The sequence below is a fragment of the Nanorana parkeri genome, unplaced genomic scaffold (assembly GCF_000935625.1).
Source record: "Nanorana parkeri isolate BGI_ZX_2015 unplaced genomic scaffold, ASM93562v1 scaffold985, whole genome shotgun sequence".
Classification (NCBI taxonomy): domain Eukaryota; kingdom Metazoa; phylum Chordata; class Amphibia; order Anura; family Dicroglossidae; genus Nanorana; species Nanorana parkeri.
The window spans coordinates 64737-83267 of NW_017307253.1; the positions used below are offsets into that span (position 1 = coordinate 64737).

Genomic DNA, 18531 nt, shown 5'->3' on the forward strand with positions numbered 1-18531 from the left:
AACCACTTACCAATAAAAACAGTATCATTATAAACCCTGCCGATAAGGGAGGAGCCTTCGTTGTAATGAACTATACAGACTATGGTACAGGGATATCTCACATGCTGGCAGATAGCGAGAGCAGGGCCGGTGCAAGGATTCTTTCCTACACAGGCGAAGGTGCATTTTTGCGCCACCCCCCACATTTTTGGTTTCAGTTTTGGCCTGACATTTTATTTTCCATTTCGGTTTTGAAATTTCCTTTTTGGTGCAGCTCCAATTTTTATTTTTTTATTTTTTAATCTTACTATCTTTTACTTATCATTTTTATTATTTTTTTTAACTTATTTTTACATGGTGTTTATTTTTATAATGTTTTATCAAATTTCGTTTTTTTCACTTTTTATTGCTATCAAGCCCCGTGTGATAGCATATGGAGGTGACAGGTTCTCTTTATTGAACCTGTTACCTCCAAAACAGGAGTTCTAGCACAGCACTGTACTAGAACTCCTGTGACAGCAGCTCTCCCCTCACTGTCTCCTGAGAGGATCTCCGGCGGCAAGAAGAGAAAGGTAGCTGGCGGGGGGTTGTGAGGGGATTGCAGGCGAGAACTTCTTTGGGGGGGCGCGGGGCGCCAGATGTCTCACCTCATCAAAAGGTTCCCTGCCGCTGCTCTGCTCGGCTCTTCATACCGGCGCTGAGAGGCAGCTCTTATCACCTCTCTGCGCACATGCATTTTGGATACGCATGGTTTATATAGCCCGAATATGACTCGCCTTCACTGGGATCATTCACCCAGGACTATTTAACAGGACACTCTAATGATGCACAACAACCTGCTAGTCGTCATACATATATAACAACGCATTTGGTACACATGATAGAATCATAGTTCTTATGGCACAAGCTTTGGACTGGGGCTTTTGAGCTATGGCTGCTCAGAGGATCTTTTATGACAATGTTGAGGCCTTACCTTCATTCAGTGGTGTATTTAGGTTTGGGGCTGCCCTAGGCAAGACAAAACTTGGGCGCCCCCCCATACACTAAATTTACCCCACCTGGCTGTGGTCTCAGGTGGGCTCTGCGGTGGTCTCTACAGGATCTTTGGTGGGCTCTGCGGGGTCTCAGGCTGCTAAGCCCACCATAGACCCCGCAGAGCCCATCAACGGCTCGCGGGCCGGTACATTCGCCGCTCGGCTGGAATCTGCCGCCCGAGGCAAACGCCTTGTTTGCCTCGCGGCAGATACGCCCCTGCTTTCATTATAAGCTCTGGTCCTGCCATTAGACCTGTGACTGCTTTCATTGATTTATAACAGGTTGAGAATCATCCCTTCTTTTTGTTATGCTGGATTTATAGCTCAATGTGTCATGTGACCATGTCTACATTTAGCAGCATGTAACTGATTATGTCATCTATTATGCATACAACATTTGTTCCTTTATGTTGACCGTAGCCAGCCTGAATATGATGATTCCCGGATCGGACTCAGTCACCTCCTATCAGAGCCGCCGACCACATTAACGACTGCACATGCGTTGCGATGCTTGTCTATGAACCTTAGACAATTGGATGGGCATGGCCATGACTAACAGACTGCAGTACAGCCCGACCCACAATACTGATGAGGGGCGGTACTTGCAGAACAGGAGTGTGTGACCTGTGGGCTGATGGGAGGAGTATTGCAAACACACATCTGGCTGAATGTTTACATGGAAACTACCGGATTGCATCGATAATATTGTGATCCGTGTCATCGCATGGCTCCATAAGGACTTTGTTTTTTGCATATATGGTTTTACAGGGTGACATCTGAAACAGGATATGATGTCAGGGGGGTGGGGTTATGTGTTTTGATTGGTTGATGGGTTAGTGCACTGGTGTATATATTGTCAACACTTTTTCTGTACTTCTATCACTTTTGTTTGCCTGATGAAGGGACCGGACAGGTTCCGAAACATTGCCACACAAGGTGATATGACCTACAAGAATGAATAAAAGGATTTTGTTTTGAAGAAAACTGAGTGCTGGTGACCATTTTTTTTTGTTTATATGCGCGTACACACGCACATATACGCAATATACAACTTTGCTCTTGCGTTGTGTGTGCATGTGGCCTAATGGTGACAATGCCTAATTTGTGTTAACATGTGTAGTCTTCAATGGAAGCTTGTGTGACAGGGTGACAACGCAGGAAGACAGGGACAGAGTGTTGTAGCCCTATAACAGGAAGTGCCTGAACAAGGACCTTTTATAGCAATATCGCCAGTTATTTAAGGCCCCATTTATTATGCGTGTGAACATGTGCAAAACCATGTGATTAAAACTGCCACTGATTGGGCCAGGAGGAGGATGTATCAGTCACAGAGAGGTGCATTCCCTGCTATCTGAGTCACCATGAGTCTGGCCATGCAGCCATTGCAGTAGCTCATACATGCAGACAGGAAGAGGCTTTAGAGCAGCACTAAAATGCAGCAAAGGATGAAAAATGTGAAAAACACTAGTTAGTTAAGGTGTATGTATAGACATTTTGTTTTGGATAGAGTAGAGAAGGGTTAAAACCACTGCCAAATTTATTTTTATTTTTTTACTGTCTGTGTACCATTGGGGACATTTCCCTTCACTTCCCATTCCAGAGATGCAACAGGAAGTTAGAGGGAGTTTCCAAAAGTAAGGGTAACTCCTTAGACAATTGTTCCCGCAACAGATGTCCTCTTGTTTTGGGGACTCTAACATTTTGAAATTCCTATCGCTGTTTTTCTTGTTGGTCACCTGCACAAATAGAGGGCGGAATCTCCCAAATGTGGAGAAACTTGACTTGACAGAGGGTCTAACCCCGCCCCCACTCTAGCCAATACTAAAAGATAAGAGTTTTTTGGGGGTAGAAAAACTCTAACTAAAACTAGAGATACACATTAATGAATTTGATTGAGGAAAAAAGAAGGGCCCAAAACTGGTTCCTTTTCATTTTTGGACTCGGTGGTAATCAGATGTACATGGACACAGGTCAGTTTACGTCTGACTCCCCATATTTTTATATATATTTTTTTTTTTTATTATTCTGACAGTTGCAGTCGTCAGTAGTGATGGGCTTGGGCGTGTTCGCAGCTCCACGTGCCGAGCCCGCCAGGAAGCTGACAGCGCTGCAACGCCAATCACAGGTACTGAGACATTCCCGGTCCGCAGCTGCAGAGATCGGGAAATACTCTTTTCTGACTGATGGTCGGGCCGCGGCTCCCAATGTCAGAAAAGAAAAAAAAAACGATCGCAGGGAAAGGTTTATCTGCTCGATCGAGCAGATAAACCTTTTCCGGGAGGAAGGGTTTCTCTCCCGGGCGGCCGGGAGCCGCTATCTAATAGCGGGAGACTCCCGGAGCGTCCGGGAGAGTTGGGATGTCTGTAATACAACCAACTTTGCAGGACTGAAAGTTCCAGCAATACATTATAAAAACAAATCAGCAATGCTGAGTACCACCAGCTTATCCCCCTGCCACCTTCCCCACGCCTCCCCTTACCGGTCCAGACTTACCTGACTCCTGTTCTTCCTCTCTGGGCCCCCCCAACAGGCGGAAGCCAGGGCCCGGTCGCAATTGCGACCGCTGCGACCCTGGTAGTTCCGCCAGTGATAACAACACCAGAACATGGGTACTGGTGAGGTCATGCCAAGTGTGTCCGGATGCACGCCCGCCCATCTGTTTCTGAAGCATGGGTTCCCTCTTCTCTTGTTAACCATTGATGTATTCTTACCAAACTCAGCTAATATTGTATACCCACCTCTGCTCCTGTGGTAATTACCACGAAACAGGTAGAGAAAGTTATCTACACCCCCATGCACAATCTTGATGTAATGTGCATTTCACAAGGAACCTTATGGATTATATATTAACTTAATAATATGACATACAATTTTATAGAGGGGGTTGTATATATTCTTTTTGTCTCCGTGACAATGGTCACCAGTAAGTACACATAAATGGATGAATATCACCAGTTGGGACACAAACCGTAATATAAACCTGACAGAGGGTACACAGTTTTGTGTACGTGCGTCAAATGCATTAAACAATTTGTGCACGTTGATGCGCGGTCGCAAAAGGTGCTTGCTGTGTCATTACCAGTTAATGGCACCCCAAGAGCGACCGGCCAAATGCGCGCATTAAAACGTGCACAAACGCAGAGGGGGAAAAAACGTGGAACATATGGTGCAGATTTTGCTACATGCACATTTGTCTCTCGTTCAGGACTCCATTGAAATCAATGCTCAGGTGTGAATGGGGCCTTGCTCTTCCCCACTCTTTTCCAAACAAAAACAAAGGGGGTTTGCCTAGATTAGAGATACACTTTATTGTGTGTTAAGGTTCATTAAAATGCGTTTTTAAAGTATTGCACCGTGTAGCAGTTTTAAAACAATGATATTGACTTCAGAAGACTTCATTGACTTCAGTGGCGAAAATACATGATTGAGGACATGTTCTGTAATGTTTCGTAACACTTTCAGCACATAAGTCATATAATATTGCAGCTTAGGAAACAAGACCGATATTGCCAGCAAGCCACATGACCTATTTGCTGAAGCTGTTAGTTGCCATGGTTACTAGTTGCCGCCTTCGCTTCCTGTCCTTGCATCTTGTGCTTCCCGAGGCTTAGTGTCCCGTGCTGTTAGTTCCGGGATGATCTGTGTCTTATCCGCAGACTGGCATCATGCGGTCGCTGGCCGGCTTCTTCCTGGTGTTAGGATGCGCTACCTCCTATCTGTATGTGCTGAGCACCCGATTGCGACCTGGCCGGGGGCAGGAAGCCGAGAGGTGAGTTCTGGGAGGGTGGGATCAGGTATTTCCCTTACTAGAAAGGGTTAATGGGGGGCATGGTGTGTCTGCAAGTGAGATACCACTGACCTAAACATTGATCCAGCTGGGACACGTGCTGGACATCAGCGGTCACACTGGATTAAAATATCAATACTGACAATCACCATCAACTGGATGTTATAAGAACTGATTACTAGTATAGTTCTATTTCCTACATTGATTACCAGTATAGTGATGTTTCCAGTTTTACCAGTATAGTTAGATTTCTCATATTAATTACCAGTGTAGTTCTATTTCCTATAATGATTCCCATTATAATGGTTCCTGTTTTAAATTACTAGTATAGTTAAATGTCCCATAGTGATTACTAGTATAGTTCAATTTCCTGTATTGCTCAACAGTATAGTTCTGTATCCTGTGTTGATCAGCAGTCTAATAAGTTCTGTCCTTCTGCAGGATCATATGTTTCCATGCATAGGGTCACCTCTTGGTACTAGTGTTGTGATCTGATTGCTGTTGTCAAAGTCCATTAGAGAGAGATCTGGGATGAGTTCAAAGTTTCAGAAACTTACACCAAGAAAACAAATTAAACTCTGATTGCGTTGAGAGACAAAATATTGGAATTTCTTTAAGATGGTATTATAACAGTCCGCTGATATTTTTAGATCAGTTTTTGTCTAAAGCTTATTATGTAAATATTAGTAACCAGCTGGAAAATGACATAGAGGTTAACAAACTACAGTGGTGGAAGTTCAGAAGTGTATTGATGGGGATAGCTGGGATTGTTTACAACTCCTCAGATCTCCCCAAAATAAAAAAATGTATCAAATGACAATTGACCCCGGACTTAAAAGTGACGGTGGCAATATAGTGTGGCATGGCCAAATCTAAGTTTAGTAGAAGCGTGTGTATGTGAAATCAGATAGGGAATTACATGTTCAGTGCAGACGGGAGGGGAGCTGAAGGTTCACATGTGGACACGACAAACCTTGACTGTTTGCTTTGTGGATCCTCACAGTGCATCTAAGATGTGGGATCATTCTGTCACATGTGAGGATTCCAAATCAGTCTTTTTGATTAGAATTTTTCATGAAAGTGTATGTAAACGTGCACATAGAACATTTGTACCTCTGCCCCCAATACTAGTGATTTTTGGACTGGAGGCTTGCTTTTCTTCTATTTACACCTGAAGATCCTGCCACTATTAGCGCTCTCTGTAACTTTGGGGGCTTGTTCACACCACCATGTCCCTTGAGCTGCATTTAAATGTATGCCACTGCACATGTAGGGTGTACACAATTGTTTTCTGTGTGACCTGATTGCACCTTATATTTGTGGCAGTCTGCTGAAAACTGCAGCTCAACAGACATGGAGGGAAAAAGATCTGAGGGGGACATAGCTCTCTTAGACAATCATGACTGAATGTTCCCATTGAAATATTTCCCCAATATTCCTCAAAATTTTAAATGTCACCTTACTATAAGGCCCGATGACCAAATTCACCATCACAAAGAGGAAATAGTGCATTTCCCCAACAAGGGAGGGGGGTTGGCTTTACATATATTTAAATTGTATCCAAACCCAAGAACAAATATATATTGCAGCTTAGCAGTCCTTACATGTGGTAGCTGCATTCATGTGTGTGTATATGTGTGTGTGTGTGTGTGTGTGTGTGTGTATATATGTGTGTGTGTGTGTATATATGTGTGTGTGTGTGTATATATGTGTGTGTGTGTGTATATATGTGTGTGTGTGTGTATATATGTGTGTGTGTGTGTATATATGTGTGTGTGTGTGTATATATGTGTGTGTGTGTGTATGTGTGTATATATATATATATTAGTGTCTTTCTCCTTTTTTTTATATTTACCTTTTACTCAATGTACTGTATAAATGGAGGAGCAGCATTGTCAACTTAGGACAGAAAAGGTTTTTGAACTACAGAACACTTCAACCCCATCTCTACAACCAACATAGGAGGGAGGTGTCTTGAAGTTCACAGAGGAGACTTCAGGCAGGGCTGATAATGTTTGAGATGACACTGCAGAGTACACAGGACAGAGGACAACACTGGATTTCTGTCAGGGCAGAGCAGATAAAACAAAATCATTTCCATGGTACAGTTTGTATAACAGACCAACAGGGAGAAAATATGATAAGTTCTTTGTTGGGGTTTATATCCATTCAGGGGCTGATTTATAAAAGCTTTGCCCAGCATATAGCTGGATGATCGCCGTTCACACAACTGCTGCTAGATAGAACTGAGGGGTATAGGAAATTCCCGTGCTTCTCAGCTCCATGTTGTGGCTGTAATGCTGTGTGAATGATGTTTCCCAGCTGTATACTGGGTGGTCCCATTATACACAGACCTCTCTGTTTCAGAACGATTAACAATACTTTAAAGTTAACTACATAAATATAACCAGCTGAGGCTGGATTCATACCTGTGCATTTGTTGCTTGATGTGTTTTCTATTTATTTCAATTGAAAGACATCCAGAACACATCAAAGTGCATGCATTAAGACACACGTCAGTGCGCATTATGACTCGCATCAATGCATGACACAGCATGTTGTGCGTTATGAATGATGCATGTTGACAATCGATAACAAATATATAGCAGCAACGCCTCTAGTCAAAACCTTTTTTTGGTTTTGGATACAGCCGGGAAGAGTTAAAACCCATCAGTTTATTTTTTGCTGTCTTCAGTGAAATTTCCCTTTTACATCCTGTCTCATTGACGCAATAGGAAGTAAACGGAAATCTCTACAAAATTAGGAGAATTCCTCTGTTAGACAATTGGCACCAGAACAGGAGTCCCCACTTAAAGCTTTCCCCTCACCACTTGATCTGGAGACAACTGTAAAATTTCAGATTTCCCATTGCTCTCAGTGACAGAGAGCAAAACTATCTAGCAGAGAACCCAACACCAATAAAAACATGTCAGGGGCTCTCTTCCTCCTTTACTCTAAAACTAGAAAGAAAACCATGTTTTAGCTGCACAAACTCTAAGATTGTGTCCTTGTTACTGCAGGTCATTGGTTTTCCCTTCTGACCTGGATGAACTACGGGAATTGGCTGACTTCCTGCAGGAGTATAAAAGGGAGCACCATGGCTATGTTACTGTATTGTTTTGCAGTGCGTACTTGTACAAGCAGACCTTTGCTATTCCAGGATCCAGCTTTTTGGTAAGAGACATAAAAGCAAGTCCTTTTAGTAAGGGGTGCATTTAGGCAAAGGTGGGAAACTGGCCCTGTAGCTGTTGCGGAACTACAAGTCCCATGAGGCATTGCAACACTGACAATTACAGACATGGCTCCCAAAGTCAGAGGCATGTCGAGATTTGTAGTCAAAGCACAGCTGGAGGGCCTAAGTTGCCCACCCCTGATTTAGGGGATCACCTACACACCCTCCCCTTCATCTAGCAGCTATAATACAGGATTTATGTAACAAAAATGAAAGTTGAATTCAAGGTGGATTTTCAAAATGTGGTTTTGTATTTACCAAGTAATGTAAGTACCAGGAGTTGTCTTGATATCAGACCGATATTCAACACAGGGCAAATATTAGCTGCAGATCTTCATCTGGTCTGATCTGCACATTGGGCTAACTCCTTCTGATAAGTGTCTGACCGGGCAAAGCTCCCTCCTCTCTCTGCCTACCGGAGAATAGGGGAGGCAGCCATCAGGTTCCCTGTTATGTTCTCTGCTGCCTGCACTTCTCTCTCCCCATGGTGATCACATTCTGATCACTGGGAGGGAAGAGAAGAGTTGACACAATGACCTGCTATAGCTTGTTGTATTATTCCCTGCACAGTGACAGCATGCTGGGTCCTGAGGGACATCTTTTTATTAGGTGCACAGGTTTGTGTGCACAAATATACATGGCGCCATGCATATCTTAAAGGAGAAGTATTGGAAGAGTAAAATGTACTCTTCCCAATACTTTGAGCCATCGTGTGCCACTGCAGCTGTCACATACCAGCTCTATACATCGAGAACTGAGCGATCACAAAGCGCTGATCGCTCAGCTCACGGTCAGTTCCATGCAGCCCCCCTCCCCCATTCCTCCAGTGCTCACTATAGGGACACAGGGGAGCAGGCACGCACAGCTGGCTCTGACTCTAAAGAGGCAGAGCCAGCTGTCAGGCAGCGGGGTGGATCCAAAAATTATTGTTAGGATCTTTCCTGGCTGCAGTGCAGCTCTGTGGTGACGGCATATAGCGGGCAGTAGCCCACTATATGATGAGATTGGGTCACAGGAGGACATTAGGAAATGTCCTCCTGTGACCCAAAAGAGAACCAAAGCCACAAAAATTGGTTTGGTCATAGTTCTCTTCTAACTCAAACAACTGTCATTAGGTTTTATGTAGCAAACTGATGGATTTTGCTACATAAAACAAGTAGAAATCACATTCTTTTCTATGTGGTTGTCATATCGATGTGCTGCAGTTGAGTGTTAAAGGTAAATGGGCCCATTCACACCTACACGTGTGCATTGCAGAGAGCACTGCATGAACTCAGAATAGTATAGATCTAAATAGTGCAGTGTTTATAAGTATACTGCATCCGTCTATCATGCACGTTGTCTCTAAACGCATACCTTGTTTCTGCAGAATCTGCTGGGTGGAGCTCTGTTTGGACCATGGCAGGGCCTGTTTCTGTGCTGTACGCTAACCTCATTGGGTGCTACATTCTGTTACTTGCTCTCTCGTGCATTTGGGAAGCAGATTGTGGTCATGTACTTTCCGGAGAAGGTGTCCATGCTGCAAAGAAAGGTATACTATCTATGCATATGTCATTCTACACAACTTTATAATATATGTGGAGGGGCCAGATTTATACTTTCTTTGGCCCTCGTATGTGTGATGGGGACCTTAGATTGTAAGCTTCTTGAGGGCACGGACTGATGTGAATGTAAAGAGCTGCGTAAATTGTCGGCGCTTTATAAATACTAGTAATAAAAATAAATAAAATAGTAGCCTTAAAAAAGCACACCTAGCCTGTGGGTGGAGTGTCTGGGGGGGGGGGTAATCCCTTTTTAAGAGTCGCCATTGCACGTTTACAGTACAATCCTTGAGCAATCATCGTTCGATTAAACTATGTAATCTGATGACCTCCCCATACCTGAGGAAATTAACTTGTATCCAATCATTAGGGCAAGCACTTGTAACCCGTAGTTGTCAGTAGATCTAAAGGAGATTGTACAATGAAGACCAACCTAATCTATCCAATCAATTTGTATCATTCGGGCAAATAATTGCACTACAATCTGATTGTACAACCTCTGTCCTATCTGCTTTAGATTTGCTTAAAGCATGTCATATAAGACAACTTAACAATCCATTTAATCTGTATCAAATTAGACAGGCCCTTGAACTACATAGTTGATAGTGCATCTAAAGGAGATTAGCCAGCTTTAACCCCTTCATGACTGAGCTTGTTTTTAGTTTCTGTTGACATTTTTGCGCTGTGATTCTTCCACGTCAGTAATAGAGCTGCAACAGTTAATCGATTTAGTCGATTAAAATCGACGATTGAAAACGTTGCCAACGTTTTTGATCGTCGATTCGTCGGCTATCGATTGATTTCCCTGTTCGGGGCTCCAAACGCGGCCTGAAGCACACGTCGCACGCTGTTTCCGTCCCGCTGCGCCCGCCGGATATAAGCCACGCCCACCGCACGCTGCTCCCGCCGTGCCCACAGGACGCACAAGCCACGCCCCCCCCCCCCCGCTGAAGCCGCTGCTCTCCTCCATGGGCTCCCTCACTCGGCGCTGGTACGGCAGGCTCCCTCACTCGGCGCTGGTACGGCAGGCTCCCTCACTCGGCGCTGGTACGGCAGGCTCCCTCACTCGGCGCTGGTACGGTAGGCTCCCTCAACCTTTCAGTGCCTTACCCTTGCATCACTAAACAATTTAGCTAGATTAAAAAGATTCTACCTCAAAACATGATTAACAATTCATTCAGATGGCCCCTTCTAGTATTTCTTAAAAGCCCCTCCCCTAAGGTTTTTGCACACCTTGAGGTAGAATCTTTTAAATCTAGCTATTATCTGTTAATTTGGGGCGTGCTCCCTTTGAAGTACACGGCCAAAAAAATTATCTTCAATCAATAAACAATTTGTCTAAAACGTTTTCCATCGTCGATTCGTCGGGTAAAATTCAAATTTCCCGCTCACGCCCACTGCTTACGTCCGCCGCTTACGCCACGCTCACGTCAGTTAAGCCGCTCGCGCCTACGCTGGTATACCTGCTCACGCGACGCCGCTTACGCCACGCTGAGGACATGCGTCTGGCCCTCTCCTCCCGGTGAGCTTCCCGACTCGCCGCTGCCTGCCGACAACGAACGCCGCTGCCCGCCGACAACACCGTCATTCAAGGTAAGTCGAGATCGGCCGGGAGCTTTGTAATGTTTCCTGTGTGTTTTTTTTTTTTTTAAAGAGGCACACTGCAGAACATTAGTAGCTACAGAAGAACACCAAATCCCAGCAATAATATATTATACAGCCTGTATAATGTATTATTGCTGGGATTTGTTGTTCCTCTATAGCTGCTAATGTTCTGCAGTGTGCCGGTGTATTATACATTGGTTTTCTGCATTGCATTGTATTGTGCATAAAAATATAAAAAAGAGGAAAAAACTTTAAAAAAACACTTTTTTCCCAGTTTTGATTTTTAGTATTTTTTTAACAAAACCAGCACAGCTAAAAAAAAATGCAATACATACATTCATTTATTTGTCCCTTTATTTTATATTTTTTTTACACTTTTCACTTTTTTTTAAACTTAAAAATGTTATTTTATTTAATTATATCAAGCAGTCATTGTGAATTAATCTCACTATTACTGCTTGATAGATTAATACATTTTTGGTTATTATCAGGCTGCTTCAAACTTCAGAACAGCCGATAATAAGTTAGTGGCACTGCTCCTGCAGCAGCTCAGGATTCAGCTGTCACTAGTTTTCTGATTGTTACAACAACGATCAGCAAACTGAAACATTCTTCTTCCAGGAATAGATACATTATGTGTCTATTTCTGAAAGTCAAAGATCAAAAAAAAAAAAAGCCAGTATAGCTTGAGAGAGATATCTCTCGATCTATACGAGCATGTGTGTCCGCTCTGCTGTGACCCTCAGACAACCGATATTAAGTTATCAGGTGTCTGAAAAAGGTTAACCCTTTCATTAATGGATGCCTAGATAGTTAGACATCTATTACTGAATGGTAACCGCTGATTCTCGGGGTTACCAGCCTTCTAGTGCAGCAGATAACTCGTCACGTACAGTGTACGTGACGAGTCATTTGGTCCCTTTGTACACTGTACTTCTCCCGTCACGAAGGGGTTAAGGAGATTGTCCATTCAAATTGTAATGTGTGTGCATGGAAAAGGCTTTCTCCTCTGTCCCTTTTTCTGTCACAACTGTAAAATATGTAATTGCCCATTACTTTCAGTGCCAGTGACAATCACTAAGACATAGAGTGAGGTTAATAAAAACCTGACAGGAGTTCTTACTCTGCCTCCTTCTATCCAAAACTAAAACAAAAAGTGCTGTCCTTCCGTGCACATGTATATTCAGTAACATATAGATGACTATATTAAGAGATCCAGTGACTATTAGCGGACTGTGGCAATCTCTGTGAAGGTTCTCATTCATCCAGGTCATGGTAGATCTGTAAAAAAAATAAGTCAAGGCAACTGGACTTGCTGTATTTTTCTTGAAGACGTTTCACTGGTCATCCAACCAGCTTTCTCAATTCAGAATGACTTGTACGAAAATTATCTGGGAATAAATATGGGGAATGTTGCTCCAATCTATGTAATATGTTAGTCACAACCAGGTGTTGATTTCATTTGCATAATTGGAGCTAGGATGTATTATTAACTAGCTCCGAGAGAGAGGTGTTAAAGAGCATTGTATGTGGCAGACAATAGATGTCTCACCCCCTCCACCTCTATGCTCAAGTACGCATCCTTGACAGGGAGGAGGACTGGTTTTAAAAGAGGTGTGAAAGAGGCCAATTATGTAAAAATGTAGAAGCCAAGCTTGAATAGAGGTGGGGGAGGGGGGGGGGGGTTGAGACATCTCTTGTCGTCTGCCACACACAATGCTGTTTTAACACCTCTCTCTGGGCAGGATAATAATACCTCCTAGCTCCAATTATGCAAATGCGATCAACACCTGGTTGCGACTAACAGATTATGTGGATTGGAGCAACATTCCCCATATTTATTCCCAGGGAACACTGAACCATTCACATCAGTGTCTTCCCACATGTAATAAACCAGTAGCTGCACTAACTACAGATATCAGATTTTATCATGTTGGGAATCTGTATATTTCTGACTTTTTGTAATGCTATTTCTGTTTTTCTAGATAGAAGAAAATCGCAGCAGTCTTTTCTTTTTTCTCCTTTTCTTGCGCTTGTTTCCCATGACACCTAATTGGTTCCTCAACTTGTCCTCACCCATCCTGAACATCCCAGTAGGACAGTTTTTCTTCTCTGTTCTTATCGGTATGTAGTTATAATTACTGGAATAATACCGATTGTTGAGTTTTACACTTTAATAGTCCTGAACCGCCTTGTCTTCTGCCCCGAACAGGTCTGCTGCCCTATAACTTCATCTGTGTCCAGACCGGATCCATTTTATCGAAGATCAAATCTCTAGATGACATGTTTTCTTGGGGTGCATTACTGACACTGCTGGCTATAGCTCTTGCGGCCCTAATCCCTGGCACGATCGTCAAGAGGTTCAGCCAACAGAGCCTGGCACCAGAGAAAAAAGGACACTTGGTGAATGGCAGAAAATTCACGTGAGCTCTCTGTGATTGCAGTCCTCACTCAAGAGACACTAAAGGAAACATAAAGGAATCTATTTATGGGTGACATCTCTCACTGTGTAGGGAAAAATCAGTCCTTCCTTGCAGTGACAGGATTTGTAATGCAAAGTCTTTACTTTTCTCTGTGATTATCAATCACTTTTTAAACCATCTTTTTATATGGGGTGCATTGAGAGTGACCTTATTTTACCTCAGTTGTATTGGTGTTGTCGGGTCTGTAGGTATATTTGCCATCAGGAAATAAGTGAGTGATTCTGTGTTTGTTCTTTTTATCCCACAATTTTGAAAAAAAAGCATTTGCATTGATATTCATCCAGCAAAACTGCATTACATTTGTTTTGTGTGAATTAACCAGCTGTTGAGAGAACGAGGAAAAATTGAATGTTAAGTCTATTTACTCTCCTGGTCGAATGTTCATCAAATATTATAGGCAGTAGTAAAAATAGGTTTGTTCAAGAACAGAGTGACTTGGGGAAAATACTGCATTATGGCCACCAGATGGAGCTGAGGATCACAAGAAATAAATACAACTTGGTAATAAGAGATACAATGTAACAGTTCTAGAGAACACTGGAAGAGAGAGAGAGATATAGATAGATAGACCCCTTGATGTATACGTAGTACCTAAAAGCTGCTAAATATCTAAAAATATATCCATGTCATGTAACCATTTAAAGTGGAAGTCAAGGCATGGTTTTACAGAGAACATTCTAGAATCAGGCACTTGCTACCACTGTTATGCTTCCTGGAAGCAGTTTCTGAGGAGTGGCGGTACAAACTCAAGCTTTTATGATGGCATTGGAAGAAGACGTGTTCATCAAATCGCTTTTGAAGGCCAACAAAAAAGGGAGAGGTACTGTGCTGGCTATCAGTCTCTCATAGATAGGAAGAGATGTAGATGATGTCACTGAAGGTTCTATCTCCAGTGTACACTTTGAGCTATGGTGACACCAGAAGTGTCAGAATTCTTGCTGGTTTATTGCAGTGCCTCAACTACAGCCCTTAGTAGCTTTTCCCCACAATGGGTCTGAGATTAAGTGCCTCTTACATGAGGAATGTTGGCTGCAGGGAAAAGATGTAAAACGTAAGTCATATAAGGATTACATAGTAAAAGGATTGCTACAGATGAAAAACAATATTTGTGTTCATTTCCACTTTATGTTCTCTAAGAAGCACATCATTGTATTATATATGTAGGAAAGGGACACTAGACTCAAGAACTAGATTTATAAAACAGAATTAATAATACTACCGTATGACATATTTCAGAAAGTTATAAAAGCTTAAAGCCTAACTGCAGTTTTTTTTTAGAACCGCTTTGCAACATTTCCATTGAAGGACAGTATTGCAGCAACTGTATTAAGCTGCCCAGACACTGTAATATTTTCTCTGTTCAACCTGCAGGCTGAACGAAGAAAATATTACAGATTCCTCTATCAATGCTTAAGAATGTTAATCAAGGAATCTCCCGCTGTCTGCATTGATGACAGCCACAGTCAGAATACCCGAACAGAGACGGCAGCTCATTGAATGCCGACTCTGTTCATTCATAGCTTTTTCTGACCGGCTCCTTTGGTCAGCTCCTTCAAACAACTGTTTGAGGGATGGCAGCTGAAAGGGTGCCAACAGCGCCACCCATCGTTCTTGATGAACTGGCCGAAATTGCTATATTGTATCACCAGCTTCAGACTTTTACCGGTCCCCCAATTCACAAAACCTGCACATCCACTGTGCATTGCATGTCACGTGATCCACCATAACTGCTTGTGGGCTATTACCCTGCAGATCTGGCTGATCTCTGGTGACCTTTGATGTACAGCCAAGATGGATAGAAAATTGGACAGAGCTGTCCGGTCTGGGCTCTTGTGATGCAGACATCACTCTTTCAATCTGACAGTATTGTGTAATAGTATCTCCCCATGTATGACCACATTTAGCTTTAAATGCAGAGTGCCATAGAATGCAATTAGGTAATGTGCCAAGACATGATTACAAAGGGAAGCTTTTAATTGTGAAAGTCTGTGCTATATTTTGAGGCTGGTTGTAAGCTGAAAATAGATACTTTAGAAAAAAATGGCAGCTGATGTTAAGTGGAATATGTACTAATCCTGGACATTGTTTATGCCCCAAGCCGGCTAAGCCAAGCTGTAGGATACGGCTGTTGGGCTAAATGATCAATGGACACTATGTGACATGTTAATGCCAATAGCAATACTCCCTGCAGTGTGCTCAGTCTTTATCCTCTAATAGTAAGGCTGCTGTTTGCCGGCAAGTTACTGGGTAAGTATATTTATAGAATATACACCCGGCTCATGTTCCCATAAAACAATGCACAATATTTCCAGGCTTGGCAAACCCCAATAGCATTTTTAAGGATCAGACCACAAAAACTTGACAGGTTGGTTTACCATTGGCTTCTTTTTATCTTTTGAGGATTCCATTGATATGAGTCTTTCTGTCAGAGTTTCTAACCCTAGTCCTCCGCTTCAGCTAGAGTTCCATATTCTGCCTAAATGCATCAATAAGAAAGCAAATGTATTAAAGGGACTTTGTCACTAAGTTTACCGTATATTTAAAAAAAAAGGACCGGCAAAAAAGTATGCTTTCTCCTCTCTTGTCCTGCTGTCCACACCTCCGGTCTTCGCGGTCTTGCAGAGCAATGGCCTGTTCACATCCGACACACTTTCAGTTATGTTGGATGTCTGGTCCCCTGCTGTGCTCTGAGGGTCCTTCTGACGTCCCATATGTCACCATATTGCACAATAGTGACATTGGGATCAGCAGAAGGAACCACGGCACACCACAGGGCGTACAGGCATCTGACACTATTGGAAGTATGAAATGTGAAGACTCTTTAAGCAGCCGTAGCTCTTTAACAGGGAGAAGATCAGAGGAACAAGAAGTGGGACAGATAAGTAGCCTCCTTTTTTGATAGTCCTGATTTTTTTAACCTAGCAATAATCGCCTTAATGATCTCCCTTTTTAATGCATTCATTGTAAACGGACAATCTACAACGTAGTTACAAGAATGAGACTCTTGTGGCAAGTGGGTAGAGCTGGGGACTCGGTCTAGAGAGCTCACCACTGGAAGCTCCATGCAGAGTAAATGTGGGGAATCCAAACAACCCGCATCTACTAATAACTGGAGTATATGTTTTGGGTAGACCAAGCCGTAAAGTGAATTGGCATTAGAAAATACTAAATGATTTCTGTTGGCTGTCATTTGCTTGCCCCATTACTTGGATATTGTAACAATGCCTGTAGTACTTGAAGTTATGTTTTAGATGTGTGTATTGTCATATTCAAAGAACATTTACAAAATATTTTTATATGGTTTTTACATCCAGCTGTATATTTCTTTTGCTTGCTCATGTCTTGATAACCATTTCCTCTAGTCCTTATATCAAAATGCTCTCCTCCATCTTACTGTTTCATAATTTGGGTGTTTCAGTAGTCAATAAACCTATCATGATAGATAGATAGATGGACGACCCCTATTGCTGACCTCTCCTCATGGAAAAGCTAGTTGGTTAGCTGTCATGCCAACCCTGTTGCTTCAGTACTTTTAGTCACTAACCTAACACAAGGATGCAGATAAGGACTTCGGACTACTGTCTGGTTTTCCTGACCTGCATGCTTCCTTTTATTGACTTAAATTACTGAATCTAGTGAGTCAACATACACCCATCAGCCATAACATTATGACCATTAGGTCCCCCTTTTGCCACCAAAACAGCCCTGGCCCATTGAGGCATGGACTCCACTAGAACTCTGAAGGTATGCTGTGGAATGTGGCACCAAGCCATCAGTAGCAGATCCTTTAAGTTCTGTACGATGCAAGGACTTAAAGGATCACTCCCCATGTGCATCAATGAGCCTTGGCTGGCCATGACCCTGTCGCCGGTTCACTGGTTTTTCTTCCTTGGACCACTTTTAGTAAGTCCTGACCACTGCAGACTGGGAACGTCACACAAGAGCTGCAGTTTTGGAGGTGCTCTGACCCAGTTGTCTAGCCATCACAATTTGGCTCTTGAGCCAAATTGCTCAAATCCTTACGCCTGCCCATTTTTCTGCTTCTAACACATCGTCGGGGACAAAATGTTCACTTGCTGCCTAATATCCCACCCACTTTTTAGGTGCCATTGTAATAAGGAAATCAATGTTGTTCACTTCACCTCTCATATTGTTATGGCTGATCAGTGTATGAACATGAATGAGAAACGCTCAGAAAAATGGCTCATCAATAGCAGCAGAGGTGATGAGTATGGCTTTTGGTCTCTGTATAGATGCCAAGACATGGGTAAAGTGTATGTATAGCCCAGGGGTGGGCAGCTCCACCCCTTCAGCATGAGGCATTGCAAGATTGACAGTTACAGGCATGAGAGGCAGAAGCATGTTGGGATTTGTAGTTTAAGCACAGCTGGAGTCCCGGAGTTGCCCACTCCTGGTATGGAAAAAGCATTGGGGAAGAATTAGAACCAGTATTAAGTTTTTTTTGTTATTGCTCCAAGCACAAAAACGCTTTTCTTCCAGTTATCGCAGTCTTTGGCCCTGCTAGGTATTTTCACCCTTTGTGTCCTGGTGATCATTGTCCCTGAAACATAAGTGAGCAGAAATCCAAACAGATCAAGGATTGAGAGGGAATCTTCCAATGAGAATACCTGTTCTGATGATCACTGTCCAAAAAGGGTTTTCTCTTGAGGTTTCCGTTCACTTCCTTTTGGGTCTCACCAGCGGGAAGTCGAGGGAAGTTTCCCCAGTGGGAAATTTCAAACAGCAAAAAAATTAGTGAGAAGTTTTAACCCTTCCCTACTCTATTCCAACTGAAATAATGGCTAGGCACATACCTTAAAGGATCAAGATGGTGAATACATATATAGTTTTGGTGTGTTTGGTTTTTTTC

The 18531-nt window shown here is 42.8% G+C and overlaps 1 protein-coding gene across 1 annotated transcript; it reads left to right on the plus strand.

Annotated features, from left to right (window-relative positions):
- The first annotated feature begins 4637 nt into the window (after positions 1–4637).
- Positions 4638–13633, plus strand: TMEM41A (transmembrane protein 41A). Its single transcript, XM_018566879.1, has 5 exons — positions 4638–4782; positions 7821–7974; positions 9402–9563; positions 13164–13302; positions 13391–13633. The coding sequence occupies exons 1-5, from the start codon at positions 4679–4681 to the stop codon at positions 13603–13605; spliced, it is 774 nt and encodes a 257-aa protein (XP_018422381.1). The 5' UTR covers positions 4638–4678; the 3' UTR covers positions 13606–13633.
- The last annotated feature ends 4898 nt before the right edge of the window (positions 13634–18531 follow it).

Bases quoted from the DNA above. Each gene is read 5' to 3' on its own strand.
- TMEM41A (XM_018566879.1), top strand. From the start codon at position 4,679: ATGCGGTCGCTGGCCGGCTTCTTCCTGGTGTTAGGATGCGCTACCTCC. The intron at 9,564-13,163 runs GTATACTATCTA...CTGTTTTTCTAG, and splicing joins TGTCCATGCTGCAAAGAAAG to ATAGAAGAAAATCGCAGCAG. The intron at 13,303-13,390 runs GTATGTAGTTAT...TGCCCCGAACAG, and splicing joins TTTCTTCTCTGTTCTTATCG to GTCTGCTGCCCTATAACTTC.